The sequence below is a fragment of the Podarcis erhardii genome (assembly GCF_964252035.2).
Source record: "Podarcis erhardii genome assembly, chromosome: 2".
Lineage (NCBI taxonomy): Eukaryota > Metazoa > Chordata > Lepidosauria > Squamata > Lacertidae > Podarcis > Podarcis erhardii.
The window spans coordinates 121653834-121676530 of record NC_138498.1 but is presented as its reverse complement, the minus strand read 5'-3'; the positions used below and the strand labels follow the sequence as shown (position 1 = coordinate 121676530).

Genomic DNA, 22697 nt, shown 5'->3' with positions numbered 1-22697 from the left:
GCAATTTGCACATTGATTCCTTCCCAGTGGTGGATTCCTTCCTCGCCCTCGCCCTCCATTTAAGGGGCGGTGGTCTTGCTTCACTGCTGTGGCTAGCATTACCATCTTTTCCTTCTGCCACTTCTTCTTCTCTTGCTTCTCAGCCTCATCCCTATTCCGATAAACTCGGCGTGCAATGGCCATAATTTGGCTCATCAGCATCCCTTCCCATCCTTCTGATTTCTGAATTTTCTTACGAATGTCAGAAGCGCACTGGGCCACAAATGTAGCAGTAATCATTCTGCTGTTTTCAGGGGCTTCAGGGTCAAAAGGAGTCCATATACGATAGGCTTCTTGCAGCCTCTCTAAAAAGTCTCCCGGACTCTCATTTGGTTTCTGTTCTACTTCTGAGACTTTAGACATATTAGTGGGCTTCTGGCATGCCCTGCGGATACCTTGCACAAGTGTCTGGCGGTAGGTGGTAAGTCTGGCCAGGTGAATTGCATTGTTTGGATCCCAATTAGGATCTTCCAAGGGAAAGTTATCTTGGAGATGACGGTCAATATTATAAATATTTCCCCCTCTGGCCTGCTCACGCAAATATATCTGTGCCTTTTCAATTATGTCTCTCCTTTCCTCAGTGGTGAACAGAGTATTCAGGAGCTGGCGGCAATCTGTCCAAGTAGGACTATGAGTATTTATTATTGAAGTCACCAAGTCCATCATAGCCTGAGGTTTTTCTGCAAAAGATGGGGTGTGTGTTTTCCAATTCATCAGATCTGTAGTTGTGAATGGAATATATTGCAGGGTCGAAGTTCGAGGTGGCCGTGGTCCGGGTTGCCCATTAACCAGCGCAGGCTCCTCAAGTGCATCAAATACTCTTCTAAGAGGGGCTACTACGTGATCTTTCTCTTCACTTTGCTCTAGGGGCCTCAAATCATAGGGGATGGTATCTGTCGCAAGGCGTTCTTTTAGCAGCTTTATACGCCTGGCTGTATTGCTTGCTGACCGAGCAAGGTCTCCCTGTAACTTCTGTAACATTTCTCTGGGACTTGGATGTACAGGGGTTTGGGGTGGGCAATCAGTTGTTCCACTAAAGGAGACTGTAGATGGAGGTCTATTAGGAGTCACAGGTGGAATAACCACTTCTGCTTGGGCTTTATTATAGGACTCCAATGCCTCCTGAAGATATTTATCATAATCTATCAAGGAATCAAACTCTGTGACTCCACTCCCATTATTCATTCCAGTTTCTTGCCTTGGGGTTACAACTGGTGGAGTGTTTGGATTAAGCTCCCTTCGATGTGGAGCATAGGGTGGAGGTGGAAGCACCTCTTCCTCTGGCCCCTCAAAAATGGGTTTGAGTTTATTTGGCAAGATTCCTTTCCTAGCTTCGGCTTTTACAGCCAATAATTTGCATCGTTTGACCTTGCATTCCCTTATCCATGGAGGATTTTTATTTAATGTGCTCAGCCAGGAATCTATATATGGAAATTGTTCTGGGCACCCTCCAGTTTCTTTGGCGATATCAGTCCAAAGTTTGCTCACTAAATTTATATCAAAAAGTTCCCTGAGATGGCCATCCAGTATTTTGTTTTGGCCATTCTAGTTCACATAACGTTCTCAAGCGCTCTGGCATCATTTTGACTCCATATGCCCCTGAGAAGGCTTTCTTAAAATTATTTAACATACACTCAAGAGGTGTATTTTCCCCCTTTGAACCCCCAACTCCCATTGTATGGCCCTGTGAAGTATCCACTCAGTCACTCACAGACGCGCTTCGTAGGTTTCCTTGCCTAGTGAAGTCGCCTTACTAGGAACCGAAGTACTGCCCACTCCACACTCAGGTCAGCTACAGATTGCTCTGTACTTTCTCACACATACAATGCGCTGGATACTTCACCACACTCTACCTCCCAATTTTTCCCTTTCCCTACACCAGATCACCATCTGATGTACCCAACCACCTAGCGTACTCAGTTTCCCCTTACTGAGACGCAGAAGTTTGATCAAGACTTCTCTTCCTCCTAATTAATTGGAGGGCCAAAAATCCCTTTGTGCACTTACCGTTGGTTGGTTCCCTGTTTCCCCTGGTCCGTCGCCGCCAGTGAGCAGGGTATCAGACAGACGAGTCTTCTGCGTTCCCCCTGGAAAAATTTACCAGTGCGCGCTTTGGGTAAGCAGTTGTCCTCTCTCTTGTACCCTGCCCAGTAGGGCGAAGGGGCTGCGTTCCAGCAGACCACTTATCCGAGTCACAGGGCACCATAAAATGTAGCACCCTGCTTGTGGTTAACGCTTAGCTGGAATGAAATATTCAACGCAGCAATAGAGAAATTAAAATAGTAATTTATTTGTCAGACAAATAAATAAGAGGCTCAGTGGTACGTGGTTACCAAGCTCTGGCCTGGCCTCCTGCCATTCTGGCCAGCACTTATATTCCCTTAATCCAGCCCCCTTTGCTCCTCCTGTGGCTGCCTCTGTCCAATCAGCCTGGTTGAAATTCCTATTGGCTGTTTGCTAGAACCAATCACAAAAGATACACCCACAAAAGATACACCCACTTCCTTGCCCTTATAAGGGAGACAAAGAGCTATATATATGACATATAAGTAATAATATATCTTACATGGAATCTTAATTACCAGCTCACCTCTTGCCCTCCTTGCCCTATTGCCTTCTAAAACAAATGTTTAATCTTACATTTTATGTTCAACAGATGTCAAGGATCTTGAGTTTCACATCAACATTGAAAGATTTCCTTCATTTAATGTTTCTAAACAAATGCCTGACAACTATATATCAAGACTGCTTGGATGGCGTCTTCTGTCTGGCAGGGGGGGGGGGGGGGCTAGGCTCATTTGCCCCTCTGGTCTCCTATTGCAATATGACTCTATGAAATAAGAATCTAGCATTCCTTAAATCCTTTGCATAATTACATTTAAGCCAATATATTTAAGCTAATATATTTCATACATTTATCATAGGTAGCCTCTTAAAAGAATAAAGCTTTTCAAAGTAAAAAGGAAGAAACTCAGTAAAGCAGCTTTTAAAAGAAGCCTCTTCAGTTTGCACCTCCCCCTTTCCCCCTCCTCTCCAGCCTCAAAATAAAATAGGAAGAAGCTGCTTCTTCTGCCAAGCCAGTTGCCTTTCCAACATTTAACACATTTTAACCTTTTTAACTCTCTCAGTTTAAGAAACAGCTTTAGAAGAGACTTCCCCAAAAATGCTCTCTTTCTTTCTAGCTAAATGTTTTTCTTTCCATTTGCTCCTGGCCTTTGAACCTTAGAAAGAAGATCTGGCTCATTTTACTGGGAGGCACATTAGTATTATCTTTCCCATTCCTAATGGTGTTTTCTCAGCCTTGGGGCAGCATATGTAATTCTCCCTTTTTATGACTTTGAGAATTGTTTTTCTACTATAAATCAATGGGGCCCTCTTGTCTTAGGAGAATGGCCAAGGTTTCTTCTGCCTGGCATGAAACATTTGAAAATCCTTTTTTTAAGCTCATTTTTAAATACAAGCCTTGATTGAAATATATAGAAGCTTTGATAAAAATGCAGGCTTATGGTTAGGTGCCTCAATATCATGTTTTCTAAATGCTGTTGTTTTCTCTGCCATTCTAGCTTCACACTTTCTTGAAAGAAATTTGGTTTTTCAATTCATCCATAGGAGGGATGTATTCTGATCAGAATGGGGAGCTGACTGCCAGCTTTGATATCGTGAACTGGGTCGTATTTCCCAATAGATCTCACAGCAGAAAGAAAGTTGGGAGCATCGAGGGACAGACATCCTCCAGCATAAAATTCTCCATTACACCGGAAGCCATTGTGTGGCCTGGGAACTTCAGCAAGGTCATTGCATTCATTCATTTATCTGTTTATTTGTTGCACTTATGTCCCACCTTTTCTGTATGGAGCTTCATGGCTCCCTGGGAATTTGAACCTTAGTCTCCTGGGTTCTCTCCCAACTCTCTGACCACTATGGCACAACTGGCTCTGGTTCCCTTGCTGTGACATCTGTTAAGTTCTGATAATATGCTGATAGGGGCATTTTCAGTTTAACCCTAAGTGGGCCCTGTGCAGAATGAGACCCACTCCTGGTTGTGTACACAGCTGCTGTTTTCCCTCTCTGTTTTTCCCTTTCTGTTTTGCATAGCAAATCAGATGGAGAAGGGCAAAGAGTGGAGAGGGTGCTCTTACACTTGCATTTTCATCTTTCCACCTGAGTGGATGAACAAGGACATCAATGGGCCAAAATTGGCAGTGTGGCCCTAGCTGCCATGTGGGCTTTATCAGCTGCCCAATAATGCCAGCTGCTTATAAAAGCACAACAATACGCACCATAGTGTATGGCTGCCATTCCTCTGGGATGTCTTGGACACATCTGGGAATGGGCTGCCGAAATGGCACCCAGACACAGCTTTTTGCTGAAACAGCAAAATGTCCTGGAAAACCCAAACGTATGGCAAGCAGAGTGATTTTTTAAAAAATGATTGAAAATTCAAAGAAAAGCCCAAAACATTTACAAAGGGGGAAAATAAAGCTCAACAACTTTGTCCAGAATATGGCAACCTTTTCCCAGTGACAAAAAAGAACAATAAATCTCAAATGCAGTTTAAAAGGCCATAGTTTGTTTAATCCTTTGTGTTCAACAACATTTGCGTTCAACAATTAAAAATGAAACTTTATCTCAGAAAGAAAATGAGTTCTCCACAGTTCTACCAAATTTGGAAGAGTCTCACTCCCATTTTAAAGCTTTCTAACCTGGTCTCAGTATTCTAAAAATGATTTTTATTTGAGCATATTTTTAGTCAGAGCCTTCAGATGATGTCTGTGCTTTATGTTGATCTCCTCGGATGCTCCTTTTCTTAGTTTTTAGGTTTTGCCTCGTTCAAGATGCACCGAAAGCTGTCGCCCTGGATATGCCAGAGTGGCTAAAGAAGGGGAGGTCGTTTGCTGCTATGATTGTGCTCCTTGTGCGGAAGGGACAATCTCCGTTCAGGAAGGTGGGTGAGTCCAGAAGAAAGGGAGAGGCAACATTTCAGGGGGTTCCAGGGATCACCCAGGGTTCGTGCTCTTTTGGAAAATTGAAGACTCAGGGGAGACTGCTGTAGCTTTAAGAAATATGATTTATTTGCATATTTACACCTTCAGTCTGCATGGAAGAAGTCCAGATCTTAGCACATGATCAAGGGGGACTTGTTTACCATAGCAGCTTCCAGGTGGAAAAGTCAAAATTGGAGACAGAACTGTTGGATCCTAAAACAAAGATTCTGTCTAGAATGTATAACTTGCTGTTGAAATGGAATTCTCTTGAGGAAACAGTAAAACCGGCTATGAACAAATGGGCACAAGAGCTTGGATATAACATTATGCCAGCTGACTGGGAACAGTTATGTACCACAGGTATGAAATTTACGGCATGTAATGCCCTAAGAGAGAATATTATGAAAATGATGTACAGGTGGTACATGACACCAGTCAAGCTTGCAAAAATTTATCATTTGCCCAATAATAAATGTTGGAAATGCAAAGAGACTGAAGGTACATTCTTTCACCTTCGGTGGACGTGCCCAAGGATTAAGGCTTTCTGGGAGACGATATATAATGAAATGAAAAGGGTATTTAAATATACCTTCCTGAAGAAACCAGAGGCCTTTCTCCTGGGCTTAGTCGGCCAATTGGTGCCAAAGAAGGATAGAACCTTTTTTATGTATGCAACAACAGCAGCAAGAATACTCATCGCAAAGTATTGGAAGACACAAGAACTACCCACCCTGGAAGAGTGGCAGATGAAGGTGATGGACTTTATGGAACTGGCTGAAATGACTGGCAGAATCCGAGACCTGGGAGAAGAGGTGGTGGAAGAAGATTGGAAAAAATTTAAAGACTATTTACAGAAATATTGTAAAATTAATGAATGTTAAAATGATGTTGAATTGAACCTAAATGGTATTTGGTAACAAAAGCATTATGAATAGCTTTATGTGATCTGTTAAAGAAGAAACTATGAAAAATAGATTATGTTGCAATATGATGTTAAGATAAGTGAAAAAAGGGAATAATTTATTGAATAGAATTCTGGATTGGGAATACAAAAGAGGGAGGTGTGAGGAAGTCCAAGAAACATGTGAATGGAATTAAGTTATGGAACGTATGATGTCTTCTTTTCTTTTCTTTTCTCTCTTTCTTTTTTTTTTTCTTTATGCTGTTTATTCTCTGTCTCTATGTTATTCTGTTTATCTTATGTAAAACTTTAATAAATATATATTTAAACAAAATGGGCACCTCCTGGTTCTCTACCTTTTTCTTTTTTTTTTATAAATATTTATTAAGGTTTTTAAATATAAAACATAATAAACAATCTTACTTCTTTCACAACAATTTCATCACTTCTTTGGGCTCCCTCACGTCTCCCGCTCCCATTTACATCGTTAAAAAAATTTTTCCAAACAAATTATCAACTTGTTTACAATCTCATGTCCACTCACACATATAATCTAGCGCTTCTTCCAAAAAGTTTTATATTTTCTTTAGTCTCACTTATCATCAAATTTAAATCTAGTTTAGTGGTGACCAGTTTTTTATAATCTAGCATCCTTCTTAACATTCAACCAAATTACAATGTTTTTGTAAATACATCTTGAATTTCTCCCAGTCTTCCTCCATCTTCTCTTCTCCCAGATCACGGATTCTGCCGGTCATCTCGGCCAGTTGCATATAGTCCATCAGCTGCATCTGCCACTCTTCCAGTGTGGGTAGATCTTGAGTTTTCCAGTTTTTTGCGATGAGAATCCTTGCTGCCGTTGTTGCATACATGAAAAATGTTCGATCCTTCTTTAACACCTTCTGGCCGACAATGCCCAGAAGAAAGGCCTCTGGTTTCTTTGTGAAGGTATACTTAAATACCTTTTTCAGCTCATTATATATCATTTCCCAGAAGACCTTCACCTTAGGGCATGTCCACCAGAGGTGAAAGAATGTTCCTTCATTTTCTTTACATTTCCAACATTTATTATCAGACGAATGGTATATTTTGGCAAGTTTAACTGGGGTCATGTACCATCTATATATCATTTTCATAACATTTTCCTTCAGAGCATTACATGCGGTGAAGTTCAGCCCAGTGGTCCACAACCTTTCCCAGTCCTCAAACATAATGTTATGCCCAATGTCCTGTGCCCATTTTATCATAGCCGATTTAACCATTTCGTCTTGTGTATTCCACTTTAGCAGCAAGTTATACATTCTAGATAATACCTTGGTCTTTGGTTCTAACAATTCTGTTTCTAACTTCGATTTCTCCACCTGGAACCCTAACTTTTTGTCATTTTTAAAAACTTCTTTAATCGGAGCATAATGTAACCAGTCTCGCACCTTATCCTTCATTTTCTCCAAACTCTGCAATTTCCAATTGTCTCCATCTTTTTTCTAATATTTCCCAATATTTTGGCCATTTGGCCTCCATATTGGGTCTTTTTCGGGCCTTGGCTTCCAGAGGTGAAAGCCACCTTGGAGTTTTATTTTCCAATAAGTCTTTATATTTTGTCCAGACATTAAACACTGCTTTCCTGACAATATGGTTCTTAAAGGCCTTATTGATCTTAACTTTGTCATACCATAAATATGCATGCCTGTTCTCTACCTTTTTCTTCCCAGCACACCTTGCAAAAGACTGTATTTTCCTGACACCTCAAACGCACACTCCATCACCATGGCAACCTCTGTCAGAAAACAGACAGGTATGGATGTAAGAGTTTTGTTAGTAATTCTGAAGTCCTTCTTCTTCCCTTCAGATGCAAAGCATTGCACCAGATGCCCAGAAGAACAGCATGCAAATCAAGCGCGAGACAAATGTGTCCCCAAGATTATAACATTTCTCACTTATGAAGAACCCTTGGGGATTGTCCTGGTGTCCTTTGCTCTCTTCTTGTCCTTAACCACTGGTGTTCTCCTAGGAATCTTCATTAAATACATGGAAACTCCCATAGTCAAAGCTAACAATCGGAACCTCTCCTATATCCTCCTCAGCTCCCTCCTGCTTTCCTTTTTGTCCTCCTTCCTATTCGTCGGCCGGCCAAGTAAAGTCACCTGCCTTCTCCGACAAACAGCCTTCAGCATCATCTTCTCAGTTGCTGTCTCTTCTGTTTTGGCAAAAACCATCACTGTGGTGCTGGCCTTCCTGGCCACCAAGCCAGGGAACAAGGTGAGGAGATGGCTGGGGAAGAGTCTGGCCAACTCCATTGTCCTTTCCTGTTCCAGTATAAAGGTTGTCATCTGCACCATCTGGCTGGGAGTCTCCCCACCCTTCCCAGACTCCGACACGCACTCCCAAGCTAGAGAGATCATCCTTCTATGCAATGAAGGATCTGTTGCCATGTTCTACACTGTCCTTGGCTACATGGGCTTCCTGGCTGCCATCTGCTTCACGGTGGCTTTTCTAGCCAGAAAGCTTCCCGGGTCCTTCAATGAAGCCAAGCTGATCACCTTCAGCATGCTGGTCTTCTGCAGTGTTTGGGTGTCCTTTGTGCCCACTTACCTGAGCACCAAGGGGAAGTTCATGGTAGCTGTTCAGGTCTTCTCTATGTTGGCCTCCAGTGCTGGGCTTCTGGGCTGCATCTTCCTACCGAAGTGCTACATTATCATCCTCAGGCCTGATCTGAACACAAAGGCACATCTAACTACAAAAAGTGAAGGTGGTAGTGTCTGATTCTTAGCTTCTTTGAAGATTCTTGGCTTCACATAAAATACAATGTTGTTAATGTGGACCAAACACTGCTGTCAGAATGCTGTCAGCAGCTTCCAGCTGGTTGCCCAGGAAAGTATAAAGACTTTGTTCAGCTTGGTCTTCCTTTAACAGCGCAGCACCAACCACTCTGTCAAAGGCGTCTGTTTATTTGACCAACAGCCTGTGGGGGTCTGCATGAGCTAGGTACACCTTTGAGGAGAACAAGGTTTTGAGATGCTCAAATGCCTGTTGCGCCTCAGCTGTCAACTGGAACAGCTTCTTGCCCCTCAAGCAATCCGTGAGGGGTGTAGTTAATCTTGAATAGGCTGACATGAACTTGCGGTAATATTTGGCCAATGCTAAAAACCTCTGCAGGTCTTTCTTTGTCTTGGGCACCTGACGCGAAACTACGCTCTGCACCTTAGCGGGATCCATATGCACCCCTTCAGTTGTGAGGTGGTACCCCAGGAAATCCTTGCGAATTCTGCATTTTGTTGATTTATTGTGCTGGTTAATTGTTCTATGTGTGATCTTAACAATAAATTTTGTTGTAAAAGCCATTGAAATGGTTCTTCTTGGTTATCAGTGTTGGCTGGCTGCCCCGTGGCTCCTGCTATGCCATCTGTCATGATTTATGACCTAACCGCCAATTAAAGTTGACTCGGGACAATTTGTCAGGATGCTGTCAGCAGCTTCTGGCTGGTTGCCCAGGAAAGTATAAAGAAAAGGAAATGTTTCTTACCATCCTTTTTTTATTTCAATTTTTACAGAGAGAGGCTATAAAACCCAGCCTCTTGGATAATGGCGTTGTCCCGAGTGAATCTCCACCCTTGTCTCTCCCACATCCTCATTCGTCACTTCTACGGGTGCTGCTACGTGCCCTCTGTCTTTGAGCTCTTTGCTCTCCTACTTTTAAGGCTTGCCAGGTTCTAGGAGATAGAGGGTCTTTCTAATGACATCGTATCAACCAGCTGCCGCTCCACTTCTGCCGCCTCCTCCTCCTCTCCCCTTATTACCCAACTATTCCCCTCATTTGCCTCTGAGCTGTGACCCCCCACAAACCACTGTTATAAATCTATACTGTCTTCCTCTTCTCTGGAAGAGTCAAGATGGGGAGGCGTTCTCCACCATTCCTCCTCTGCCCAGTCCCTGACACCTGGTTTATGGCAGGAAAATTGCAGAAGCTCTAAATTCATAAAATCATTGTTCACAAATGTCTTGCCAGAAACCTCTCTACCATCTACACTTCCAAAACAACCAGTATTAGGGACCAGTTAGCAGTAGTCGTCATAAGTCAATAGGCTCATGTTGGAAATATTCAGGAGTGATCAAGCCACCAATTTTTCAAAACTAGGACTACCCTCTTCCATGAGGATGCATTGACAACTCCTGAATCCACCAACTCATACCCCCATTGCAAGCTTTAATAAGTCATGCAGGGCAATGGTTGGGACCACCTGAAGTCAAACAATTATCGTGACCCATTTCAATCTGGGTTCAGACCTTGTTATACATGGAATCAAAGAAGCATAAATAAAAATTGTGAAATGAAGTAGTAATGAATGCTGGAAGTGAATGTATAATAAGGATGGAGGGACTCTACAGTCCTATCTGTTTTATAATCTGATGGACTTGTTACTGAATATGTCCATTTCATTGACCTGCACTGGTGTAACTCAATGTTGTCTTTAAATGTTGAATTGTGGTTCAAAGAGCAATAGAACCTCAACAGCTGAAAACATCATTTGCAAGCAGTGAGAGTCACTTCAGAAGGTTCCACTTCTTCAAGAATCTGCCCCAAACTCAAGTAGCCCTAATCCAGAATTAAGTCTGGGTCTGACTGTTAACTGTCTCTCACTTTGCTGGTGTTTGAAGCTTATTCTGTCTGTGACATCATACACTGATGTCACAATGATACATCTGCATTCATCCGTGGTAACGTCACTGGCCAATAAACTCCTGCAACTAGGTCACCAGCAGCCTGGCTCTCCAGCAAATCTAATGTTTTAGTTCATAGCCTGAGCATGAAGAAGAATATGGAGATCATCAGGGGGGTTGGGCTGAGTGTTTACCAGTGTGCGGATGCTACAGAGCTCTACCTCTCTTTTAAATCGGAACCAGTGAAGGGGGTGAAGGTCCTGTATGAGTATCTGGAGATGGTTGGAGGATGTATGGTAGCCAACGGATTGAACTCCATCTGGTAGGCCATCTGAGACCCTACCGGCCCACAGACTGTATCACCAGAGTAGTGCATGCTCTAGTTATCTCCCACTTGGACTACTGCGTTCAGGTAGGTAACCATGTTGGTCTAACGCAGTCAAAATAATAATAAAAGAATGTCCAGTAGCACCTTAGAGACCAACTAAGTTTATTCTGGGTGTAAGCTTTCGTATGCATGCACCCTTCTTGAGATACCTACTGAAGTGGAATACTGCAATGCACTCTATGTGGGGCTACCTTTGAAGGTGACCCAGAAGCTACAACTAATCCAGAATGTGGGAGCTAGACTGGTGACCAGGGGTGGCCGCTGGGACCATATAACCTAAAGGATCTTCACTGGCTCGCAGTACATTTCCAAGCACAATTCAAAGTCTTGGTACTGACCTTTAAAGCCCTCAACAGCCTCAGCCCAGTATACCTGAAGGAGCATCTCCACCCCCATTCCTCAACCCGGATATTGAGGTCCTCCTACGAGGGTCTTCTGGCAGTCCCCTCACTGCGAGAAGTGAAGTTACAGGGAACCAGGCAGAGGGTCTTCTTGGTAGTGGCACCCTCCCTGTGGAACGCCCTCATTTCAGATGTCAAGGAGATAAAGAACTCTATAACTTTTAGAAGACATCTGAAGGCAGCCCTGTATCGGGAAGTTTTTTATGTTTTACTATGTTTTTATATATGCTAGATGGGTGGGGAATATATATTAAAATTGTTGTTGCTGTTGGGATTATAAAATATGCTTTTAGTATTTTAAAAAAATCAATGAAAACACAATAGTGCTGTTTCATTTATTTTACACCTCCAGTGGGTCTATAATCTGATTAGTTCTTAATTTGCTACAGGAACAGAAACACCAGTGGGAAAGCTTTTCCTTGCATGCAAAGACAGTGATTGTGGTGGAAGATGTGTTTCCTGCAACTGGCTCCTTTCAGGAAACAGAATGTGTGTTTTGTGTGGAGACACTGTTTAACTATCCAAAGACCAGCTGGACTTTGTCGCCTAACAAGCTCATCAGCTACATATTCCTGCGTTGCAGAAGGTTGGACCAGATGCTCCTCAGGGTCCCTTCCAACTCAACGATTTGACAATTCTATTACAAGCAGAAGCAGTCCCATCAGAAGATCCTTGAGAAATGGAACACTAGGTTCACTAGAAGTCTAGAAATATCTCTCTGCCACTTCTTGAAACAGTCCATTTTATCCAAAATTTGCAATGATTGAAACAAAAACAACATTCTTGGCAATACATTCATTTTTATAGCAGCAATACGGCCTAGCAAAGAAAGCTTCAAGTTTGACCATATTTCTAAATCCTTTTTCACTTCTGTCCAGCATTTTTCATAATTTTTATTTCAAAACCTTTTTTAACTCATTATATATTATATCCCAGAAGGCTTCCACTGTGGAGCAAGTCCACCACATGTGGAGGAAATTCTTCTCCTTACACTTCCAACATTTTTTGTCTTGATTTCTATACATATTAGCAAGTTTGGCAGGTGTGATATACCATCGGTACATCATCTTAAATACATTTTGTTTGAGTGACACACATGCTGTAAATTTGATTTAGTCCACAGTTTTTCCCACCTTTCAGAATCAATCAGATCCTGGGTCCACCTAATCATAACGCTAGATATGCTATAGTTTCTTGGACTTTACTGAAGTTAATGTTTCCTCAAGTTGAGCAGGGCCCAGATTGAGAGTCCCATCTTTGAGTTCTCACAAACATGTTTTGCACTGGCTCTGCAGCTGCCCATTGAGTCACACACCGATTCCAGGGAGTTGCAGAGGAGGTGGACTTTCTTAACCCTATAATTATCAAAATCATGGTGATTTGTTTATCTGGTCCAGGGATTTCCCCAACGATGGCCTTGGAGTCCACAAATAACAAAACATCAGAATCACAGGCAGCATCAGATAACTTATTGTCACAAGCCTGAAAGAAGAACTGGGTCATAAATAGCAGAAGCCAGACCTGAGAGATTTGGGGCTGGCAGGGCTTGTTTTTGTGGGAGGTTTCCTTTTTCTACCTTTGCTTCTGAAGCTACTGTAGGAGTCCAGCTGTGCTTCTAATGTGACTGCTGTCACATGGGCATAGCCAGGATGATATTTCTGCTGCTGCTGTTTCTGCTGCTAATGCCCCATGGAGCCAGTAGGATGCTGAAAGCAAAATGCCCATTGAACCTATATATGGAATCTGATCCGTTGAATTATTACAGGCCAGGAGACCACCTCATTAGTCAGGTCATATTTCCAAAAGTTTTTATAACTTACCCAATCAACTTTTCACGGCATCCCAAAAACACTGTTATGACGGAAGTGACTTTATGTTACCCATCTGCAATCACATTTATTGCTGTTTTCCAGACACAGCATCTAGTTTCTGGCCATACCCCTTGGTATCCTGCAAACAAAGAGGTTGTTTCTGAACCCTTTCCCTATTTTGGGCTTCAGTTTCATTAATGCAGCTAAAGCATAGTTGATCATCTCATGTCTCATGAGAAAGGGTGTTTCTTTCAAGTCAAGTGTTAACAGCTTTGACAGCTTCCCCTATTCCTTTATTCCCAACTGTCTAAATTAAATGTCCCTGGTGGTGTTGGGGGTATTTGGATTACAACATATCTTAAATAAGTTCTAAATCCACTGTGCAATCTTGCATTTGCGGATCAAAGAATGTGTAAAAATTGGAATATAAGGATACCACCACCTTCCCTTCAAACTCACTGGAATGTTCAAATCAGTATAGGAACCTTACTAGGTAATTACACCACCCTAAGAAGTTAAGGTGAGTAACCCAAGATACAGCATTTCTCTCTTTCATATCTTCTCATCCTGTAAATAGTTCTTGCCAACTTAAGGAACTCTAAATGAGCATTTCAATCTAATTCATCCCAGCTCAAGCTCTCCTAAATGCTACTCCTTTCTTTGTTGGTGGATCTGGGCAAGATTCTGCTCCTTCCTAGCTGCAGAGATTCCCGTTAGATATAACTTGTATAGAGCAAGGAGTTGTTTTCATTTAATGGAGAATGGAAGCTAAAACCATTTTTCGTGTATTCATTTATTTGCAGTTTTTCAGCAAAGGACACCTCACCAGTCCTGTCCATCTTGTTTGCAACCCAGGAGATCACCCGGCATCTTAAGCATTTAGCCAATGTCACCCTGGGCTATAGCATCTATGAGGCCGCTTTTGATGTCAGGACAACTGCCGATGCCATGCTAGACAGTATTCCAAACTACAGCTGTGGAAGACAGAATAACGTGTTGGCTGTTTTTGAAGCAACTTCTTCTGAAATCACCCACCAAATTTCAAGCATGTTGGGCATCTACAAAATGCCCCAGGTAGGAATTGGAAGGGAAGAGATCAATTGTGTTTCATTCCTCTTTGCTGTCTCTCCAGCAGTGTTGAGGAACCCCTTCATGCCCCCAGAAGTTTCTAAACTGCAAAGCCAATCATCTGGCCATTAGTTTCCAGGGAACACAAAAGTGTAGCACCCAAAAAGGGAGACCAAAGGGGGAAAATCACATTGCAAGAAAGTGGAAAGCAAGTTAGAAAACCCTCAGCCACTTCCTATCTCCCTCCCTGTTTTGTCAATAGGAAGATGTGGTTGAAAGTAGCCCCTGGCTCCTAATGAGTTTCTTGTTTCTCAGATGTCTGACAGCTAAATGAACAGAGAAGTTTAAGTACTTGCACTCCTCCAAACTGTGCAGCTGCTTAGCTTCTGCCTCTCATTCTGTGTAGTGCCCCATTGTGACTCTAGGAAGAGGTTGGGGTGCCATGACCCTACAAGGCCCAGATGCCCTGCTCTGCCCCACTGTCCATTGGAGCCACTTCCTTCTCTGTAACCTCCAGGTCCTCTTCTGAACATGATTCCTCCATCAAAGGCATGGCATACATCCAGAAGAATTGGTTAGCTACTGTGAGTAGATGGCCCTTTGGCCTGATCATGCAATGAGGCCTTTCTTGTGTATTCCTAAAAAACGACACCACTCCTTTTCTTACTAGATCAGTTATGGCTCGGCTGCTCATGATCTGAATGACAAAACCCAGTTCCCTTTTATCTACTGGATGGTCCCCAAAGAAGAAACCCAGCACATGGGGATTGTCAAGTTGTTGCTACATTTCGGGTGGACGTGGATCGGCCTCTTTGTTCCAGACAATGACAATGGAGAAAGGTTCCTGAGTGCTTTCACACCTCCGCTGATCCGCAGTGGGATTTGTGTTGCTTTCTTGGAAAAAATTCATATTTCGACCCTGGGACAAATGTCATCCTTACATTGTAAACCATCTGATTTGAGACAAGTCAAAGTGTTTGTTTATTATGGGGACTCTGCGCACAGAATTTATCCAATCGTGGTGTTACAAAGAATTCAGGAAGTGAGGGAATCTCAGGGGATAGTCTGGATCACAACAGATCTTCTGGACATTGATGAGATGTTGTTTGGTGGCACAGATTACTTCCAGCCTGCCCAAGGTTCTTTGTCCTTTGTAATGAATACCAAAAAACGGACAGAACATGGCTACTATACTCGACTTTCAGATGCAACTGAATCTGTATTTTCACAGTTTTGGAAGAAAGCATTCCATTGTTCATGTTCAAACAAAGTACTGTCCGTGGAGGGTTGGACAAGATGCACAGAAAAGGAACCACTGGAAACTTTGTCCCAGGAAGAGATGGGGGAAATCTGGTCTCAAGACCGCTACAGAACTTACTATGGCGTCCAGTTTGTGGCCCAAGCCTTGAATGTCGCATATTCATCCAGATCCAAATGGAGGTTAATGGCGGGTGGAAGAGACAGATTGGAACTTCAAAGGTTGCAGCCATGGCAGGTCTGTCCTCTCTGCTTTTTTGCAAATACCCTCTGGAATGCGTTTCAGATTGTATATTCTTTGTAGTTTACCTCATTGTTATTGTTAAATATGTTTCGGTTTCCTATGCCTTATCTTTAGTAGGACATGTTAATAAGTTTTTTTTTAATTGTTCATCTATTTTTGTGGTTCTAATATACTTTGAAATAGATAATTTTTTAAAAATAGATAATTTGGGAAAGTTAGGGGAAAATCTTTCAAAGCACAAAATAAGCTATGAAAAATTGTTAAGCTTAATTAATTAATTACTATATTTAGTTCATAACATTTATATATTGCTTGACTCTTGAAGAAACCCTCAAAGCACTTTACAAAAACGTTAAAATAAAAAAAATCACTAAAGAAAACCCTTATTTAAAACACAGAATGTTGAAAACACAATAGGATCGGTTAAAGCCAATTAAAAGGCTTGTTGCCAAATGCTTGCTAGGATGTGTCCTCTATTTGTGTTTATTTGAGTCATATTTCCTGTGAATTTATAACCTGATAAAGGACCAGTCGTAATGACCAAAAGGTTGTTATCTTTAGCTGACACGAGGCCTGAATGTCCTTGATTTAGCACCATTCTCTCAAAACTGGTAAGATGTCTGGAACCAATCCAGATATCATGTTTTCTAAATGCTGTTGTTTTCTCTGCCATTCTAGCTTCACACTTTCTTGAAAGAAATTTGGTTTTCCAATTCATCCATAGGAGGGATGTATTCTGATCAGAATGGGGAGCTGACTGCCAGCTTTGATATCGTGAACTGGGTCGTATTTCCCAATAGATCTCACAGCAGAAAGAAAGTTGGGAGCATCGAGGGACAGACATCCTCCAGCATAAAATTCTCCATTACACCGGAAGCCATTGTGTGGCCTGGGAACTTCAGCAAGGTCATTGCATTCATTCATTTATCTGTTTATTTGTTGCACTTATGTCCCACCTTTTCTGTATGGAGCTTCATGGCTCCCTGGGAATTTGAACCTTAGTCTCCTGGGTTCTCTCCCAACTCTCTGACCACTATGGCACAACTGGCTCTGGTTCCCTTGCTGTGACATCTGTTAAGTTCTGATAATATGCTGATAGGGGCATTTTCAGTTTAACCCTAAGTGGGCCCTGTGCAGAATGAGACCCACTCCTGGTTGTGTACACAGCTGCTGTTTTCCCTCTCTGTTTTTCCCTTTCTGTTTTGCATAGCAAATCAGATGGAGAAGGGCAAAGAGTGGAGAGGGTGCTCTTACACTTGCATTTTCATCTTTCCACCTGAGTGGATGAACAAGGACATCAATGGGCCAAAATTGGCAGTGTGGCCCTAGCTGCCATGTGGGCTTTATCAGCTGCCCAATAATGCCAGCTGCTTATAAAAGCACAACAATACGCACCATAGTGTATGGCTGCCATTCCTCTGGGATGTCTTGGACACATCTGGGAATGGGCTGCCGAAATGGCACCCAGACACAGCTTTTTGCTGAAACAGCAAAATGTCCTGGAAAACCCAAACGTATGGCAAGCAGAGTGATTTTTTAAAAAATGATTGAAAATTCAAAGAAAAGCCCAAAACATTTACAAAGGGGGAAAATAAAGCTCAACAACTTTGTCCAGAATATGGCAACCTTTTCCCAGTGACAAAAAAGAACAATAAATCTCAAATGCAGTTTAAAAGGCCATAGTTTGTTTAATCCTTTGTGTTCAACAACATTTGCGTTCAACAATTAAAAATGAAACTTTATCTCAGAAAGAAAATGAGTTCTCCACAGTTCTACCAAATTTGGAAGAGTCTCACTCCCATTTTAAAGCTTTCTAACCTGGTCTCAGTATTCTAAAAATGATTTTTATTTGAGCATATTTTTAGTCAGAGCCTTCAGATGATGTCTGTGCTTTATGTTGATCTCCTCGGATGCTCCTTTTCTTAGTTTTTAGGTTTTGCCTCGTTCAAGATGCACCAAAAGCTGTCGCCCTGGATATGCCAGAGTGGCTAAAGAAGGGGAGGTCGTTTGCTGCTATGATTGTGCTCCTTGTGCGGAAGGGACAATCTCCGTTCAGGAAGGTGGGTGAGTCCAGAAGAAAGGGAGAGGCAAGATTTCAGGGGGTTCCAGGGATCACCCAGGGTTCGTGCTCTTTTGGAAAATTGAAGACTCAGGGGAGACTGCTGTAGCTTTAAGAAATATGATTTATTTGCATATTTACACCTTCAGTCTGCATGGAAGAAGTCCAGATCTTAGCACATGATCAAGGGGGACTTGTTTACCATAGCAGCTTCCAGGTGGAAAAGTCAAAATTGGAGACAGAACTGTTGGATCCTAAAACAAAGATTCTGTCTAGAATGTATAACTTGCTGTTGAAATGGAATTCTCTTGAGGAAACAGTAAAACCGGCTATGAACAAATGGGCACAAGAGCTTGGATATAACATTATGCCAGCTGACTGGGAACAGTTATGTACCACAGGTATGAAATTTACGGCATGTAATGCCCTAAGAGAGAATATTATGAAAATGATGTACAGGTGGTACATGACACCAGTCAAGCTTGCAAAAATTTATCATTTGCCCAATAATAAATGTTGGAAATGCAAAGAGACTGAAGGTACATTCTTTCACCTTCGGTGGACGTGCCCAAGGATTAAGGCTTTCTGGGAGACGATATATAATGAAATGAAAAGGGTATTTAAATATACCTTCCTGAAGAAACCAGAGGCCTTTCTCCTGGGCTTAGTCGGCCAATTGGTGCCAAAGAAGGATAGAACCTTTTTTATGTATGCAACAACAGCAGCAAGAATACTCATCGCAAAGTATTGGAAGACACAAGAACTACCCACCCTGGAAGAGTGGCAGATGAAGGTGATGGACTTTATGGAACTGGCTGAAATGACTGGCAGAATCCGAGACCTGGGAGAAGAGGTGGTGGAAGAAGATTGGAAAAAATTTAAAGACTATTTACAGAAATATTGTAAAATTAATGAATGTTAAAATGATGTTGAATTGAACCTAAATGGTATTTGGTAACAAAAGCATTATGAATAGCTTTATGTGATCTGTTAAAGAAGAAACTATGAAAAATAGATTATGTTGCAATATGATGTTAAGATAAGTGAAAAAGGGGAATAATTTATTGAATAGAATTCTGGATTGGGAATACAAAAGAGGGAGGTGTGAGGAAGTCCAAGAAACATGTGAATGGAATTAAGTTATGGAACGTATGATGTCTTCTTTTCTTTTCTTTTCTCTCTTTTTTTTTTTTCTTTATGCTGTTTATTCTCTGTCTCTATGTTATTCTGTTTATCTTATGTAAAACTTTAATAAATATATATTTAAACAAAATGGGCACCTCCTGGTTCTCTACCTTTTTCTTTTTTTATATAAATATTTATTAAGGTTTTTAAATATAAAACATAATAAACAATCTTACTTCTTTCACAACAATTTCATCACTTCTTTGGGCTCCCTCACGTCTCCCGCTCCCATTTACATCGTTAAAAAAAATTTTCCAAACAAATTATCAACTTGTTTACAATCTCATGTCCACTCACACATATAATCTAGCGCTTCTTCCAAAAAGTTTTATATTTTCTTTAGTCTCACTTATCATCAAATTTAAATCTAGTTTAGTGGTGACCAGTTTTTTATAATCTAGCATCCTTCTTAACATTCAACCAAATTACAATGTTTTTGTAAATACATCTTGAATTTCTCCCAGTCTTCCTCCAACTTCTCTTCTCCCAGATCACGGATTCTGCCGGTCATCTCGGCCAGTTGCATATAGTCCATCAGCTGCATCTGCCACTCTTCCAGTGTGGGTAGATCTTGAGTTTTCCAGTTTTTTGCGATGAGAATCCTTGCTGCCGTTGTTGCATACATGAAAAATGTTCGATCCTTCTTTAACACCTTCTGGCCGACAATGCCCAGAAGAAAGGCCTCTGGTTTCTTTGTGAAGGTATACTTAAATACCTTTTTCAGCTCATTATATATCATTTCCCAGAAGACCTTCACCTTAGGGCATGTCCACCAGAGGTGAAAGAATGTTCCTTCATTTTCTTTACATTTCCAACATTTATTATCAGACGAATGGTATATTTTGGCAAGTTTAACTGGGGTCATGTACCATCTATATATCATTTTCATAACATTTTCCTTCAGAGCATTACATGCGGTGAAGTTCAGCCCAGTGGTCCACAACCTTTCCCAGTCCTCAAACATAATGTTATGCCCAATGTCCTGTGCCCATTTTATCATAGCCGATTTAACCATTTCGTCTTGTGTATTCCACTTTAGCAGCAAGTTATACATTCTAGATAATACCTTGGTCTTTGGTTCTAACAATTCTGTTTCTAACTTCGATTTCTCCACCTGGAACCCTAACTTTTTGTCATTTTTAAAAACTTCTTTAATCTGAGCATAATGTAACCAGTCTCGCACCTTATCCTTCATTTTCTCCAAACTCTGCAATTTCCAATTGTCTCCATCTTTTTCTAATATTTCCCAATATTTTGGCCATTTGGCCTCCATATTGGGTCTTTTTCGGGCCTTGGCTTCCAGAGGTGAAAGCCACCTTGGAGTTTTATTTTCCAGTAAGTCTTTATATTTTGTCCAGACATTAAACACTGCTTTCCTGACAATATGGTTCTTAAAGGCCTTATTGATCTTAACTTTGTCATACCATAAATATGCATGCCTGTTCTCTACCTTTTTCTTCCCAGCACACCTTGCAAAAGACTGTATTTTCCTGACACCTCAAACGCACACTCCATCACCATGGCAACCTCTGTCAGAAAACAGACAGGTATGGATGTAAGAGTTTTGTTAGTAATTCTGAAGTCCTTCTTCTTCCCTTCAGATGCAAAGCATTGCACCAGATGCCCAGAAGAACAGCATGCAAATCAAGCGCGAGACAAATGTGTCCCCAAGATTATAACATTTCTCACTTATGAAGAACCCTTGGGGATTGTCCTGGTGTCCTTTGCTCTCTTCTTGTCCTTAACCACTGGCATTGTGAAAGGAATCTTCATTAAATACATGGAAACTCCCATAGTCAAAGCTAACAATCGGGACTTATCCTATATCCTCCTCAGCTCCCTCCTGCTTTCCTTTTTGTCCTCCTTCCTATTCGTCGGCCGGCCAAGTAAAGTCACCTGCCTTCTCCGACAAACAGCCTTCAGCATCATCTTCTCAGTTGCTGTCTCTTCTGTTTTGGCAAAAACCATCACTGTGGTGCTGGCCTTCCTGGCCACCAAGCCAGGGAACAAGGTGAGGAGATGGCTGGGGAAGAGTCTGGCCAACTCCATTGTCCTTTCCTGTTCCAGTATAAAGGTTGTCATCTGCACCATCTGGCTGGGAGTCTCCCCACCCTTCCCAGACTCCGACATGCACTCCCAAGCTAGAGAGATCATCCTTCTATGCAATGAAGGATCTGTTGCCATGTTCTACACTGTCCTTGGCTACATGGGCTTCCTGGCTGCCATCTGCTTCATGGTGGCTTTTCTAGCCAGAAAGCTTCCCGGGTCCTTCAATGAAGCCAAGCTGATCACCTTCAGCATGCTGGTCTTCTGCAGTGTTTGGGTGTCCTTTGTGCCCACTTACCTGAGCACCAAGGGGAAGTTCATGGTAGCTGTTCAGGTCTTCTCTATGTTGGCCTCCAGTGCTGGGCTTCTGGGCTGCATCTTCCTACCGAAGTGCTACATTATCATCCTCAGGCCTGATCTGAACACAAAGGCACATCTAACTACAAAAAGTGAAGGTGGTAGTGTCTGATTCTTAGCTTCTTTGAAGATTCTTGGCTTCACATAAAATACAATGTTGTTAATGTGGACCAAACACTGCTGTCAGAATGCTGTCAGCAGCTTCCAGCTGGTTGCCCAGGAAAGTATAAAGACTTTGTTCAGCTTGGTCTTCCTTTAACAGCGCAGCACCAACCACTCTGTCAAAGGCGTCTGTTTATTTGACCAACAGCCTGTGGGGGTCTGCATGAGCTAGGTACACCTTTGAGGAGAACAAGGTTTTGAGATGCTCAAATGCCTGTTGCGCCTCAGCTGTCAACTGGAACAGCTTCTTGCCCCTCAAGCAATCCGTGAGGGGTGTAGTTAATCTTGAATAGGCTGACATGAACTTGCGGTAATATTTGGCCAATGCTAAAAACCTCTGAAGGTCTTTCTTTGTCTTGGGCTCCTGCCGCGAAACTACGCTCTGCACCTTAGCGGGATCCATATGCACCCCTTCAGTTGTGAGGTGGTACCCCAGGAAATCCTTGCGAATTCTGCATTTTGTTGATTTATTGTGCTGGTTAATTGTTCTATGTGTGATCTTAACAATAAATTTTGTTGTAAAAGCCATTGAAATGGTTCTTCTTGGTTATCAGTGTTGGCTGGCTGCCCCGTGGCTCCTGCTACGCCATCTGTCATGATTTATGACCTAACCGCCAATTAAAGTTGACTCGGGACAATTTGTCAGGATGCTGTCAGCAGCTTTGGCTGGTTGTCCAGGAAAGTATAAAGAAAAGGAAATGTTTCTTACCATCCTTTTTTATTTCAATATTTACAGAGAGAGGCTATAGAACCCAGCCTCTTAGATAATGGCGTTGTCCCGAGTGAATCTCCACCCTTGTCTCTCCCACATTTGTCACTTCTACAGGTGCTGCTACGTGCCCTCTGTCTTTGAGCTCTTTGCTCTCCTACTTTTAAGGCTTGCCAGGTTCTAGGAGATAGAGGGTCTTTCTAATGACATCGTATCAACCAGCTGCCGCTCCACTTCTGCCACCTCCTCCTCCTCTCCCATTATTTCCCAACTATTCCCTTCCTTTGCCTCTGAGCTGTGACCCCCCCACAAACCACTGTTATAAATCTATACTGTCTTCCTCTTCTCTGGAAGAGTCAAGATGGGGAGGCGTTCTCCACCATTCCTCCTCTGCCCAGCCCCTGACACCTGGTTTATGGCAGGAAA

The 22697-nt window shown here is 42.1% G+C and overlaps 2 protein-coding genes and 1 long non-coding RNA gene across 5 annotated transcripts in view; 2 read left to right on the top strand and 1 right to left on the bottom strand.

Annotated features, from left to right (window-relative positions):
* Positions 1-22697, bottom strand: part of LOC309337414 — a 46638-nt gene that overhangs the window by 11421 nt on the left and 12520 nt on the right. The gene's annotated exons all lie outside the window — the stretch shown is intronic.
* Positions 3647-17709, top strand: LOC309337010 (vomeronasal type-2 receptor 26-like). 3 transcript variants are annotated; one of them, XM_081853629.1, is made up of 4 exons: positions 3647-3830; positions 4858-4984; positions 7775-8184; positions 13988-14199. In XM_081853629.1, exons 1-4 carry the CDS (start codon positions 3654-3656, stop codon positions 14057-14059), a joined length of 786 nt encoding a protein of 261 aa, XP_081709755.1. In that variant the 5' UTR covers positions 3647-3653; the 3' UTR covers positions 14060-14199. The 3 variants fall into 3 exon arrangements, with proteins under 3 accessions (XP_081709755.1, XP_081709754.1, XP_081709753.1); XM_081853628.1 differs by lacking the exon at positions 7775-8184 and adding exons at positions 14923-15747; positions 16432-17709 and having other exon boundaries at positions 3658-4984; positions 13988-14258; XM_081853627.1 differs by lacking the exons at positions 3647-3830; positions 4858-4984 and adding exons at positions 14923-15747; positions 16432-17709 and having other exon boundaries at positions 8044-8184; positions 13988-14258.
* LOC309336333 (vomeronasal type-2 receptor 26-like) lies at positions 17211-21663 on the top strand (the record flags this gene model as incomplete). Its single annotated transcript, XM_081851952.1, has 3 exons — positions 17211-17267; positions 17687-17813; positions 20599-21663. 3 exons carry the CDS (start codon positions 17211-17213, stop codon positions 21510-21512), a joined length of 1098 nt encoding a protein of 365 aa, XP_081708078.1. The 3' UTR covers positions 21513-21663.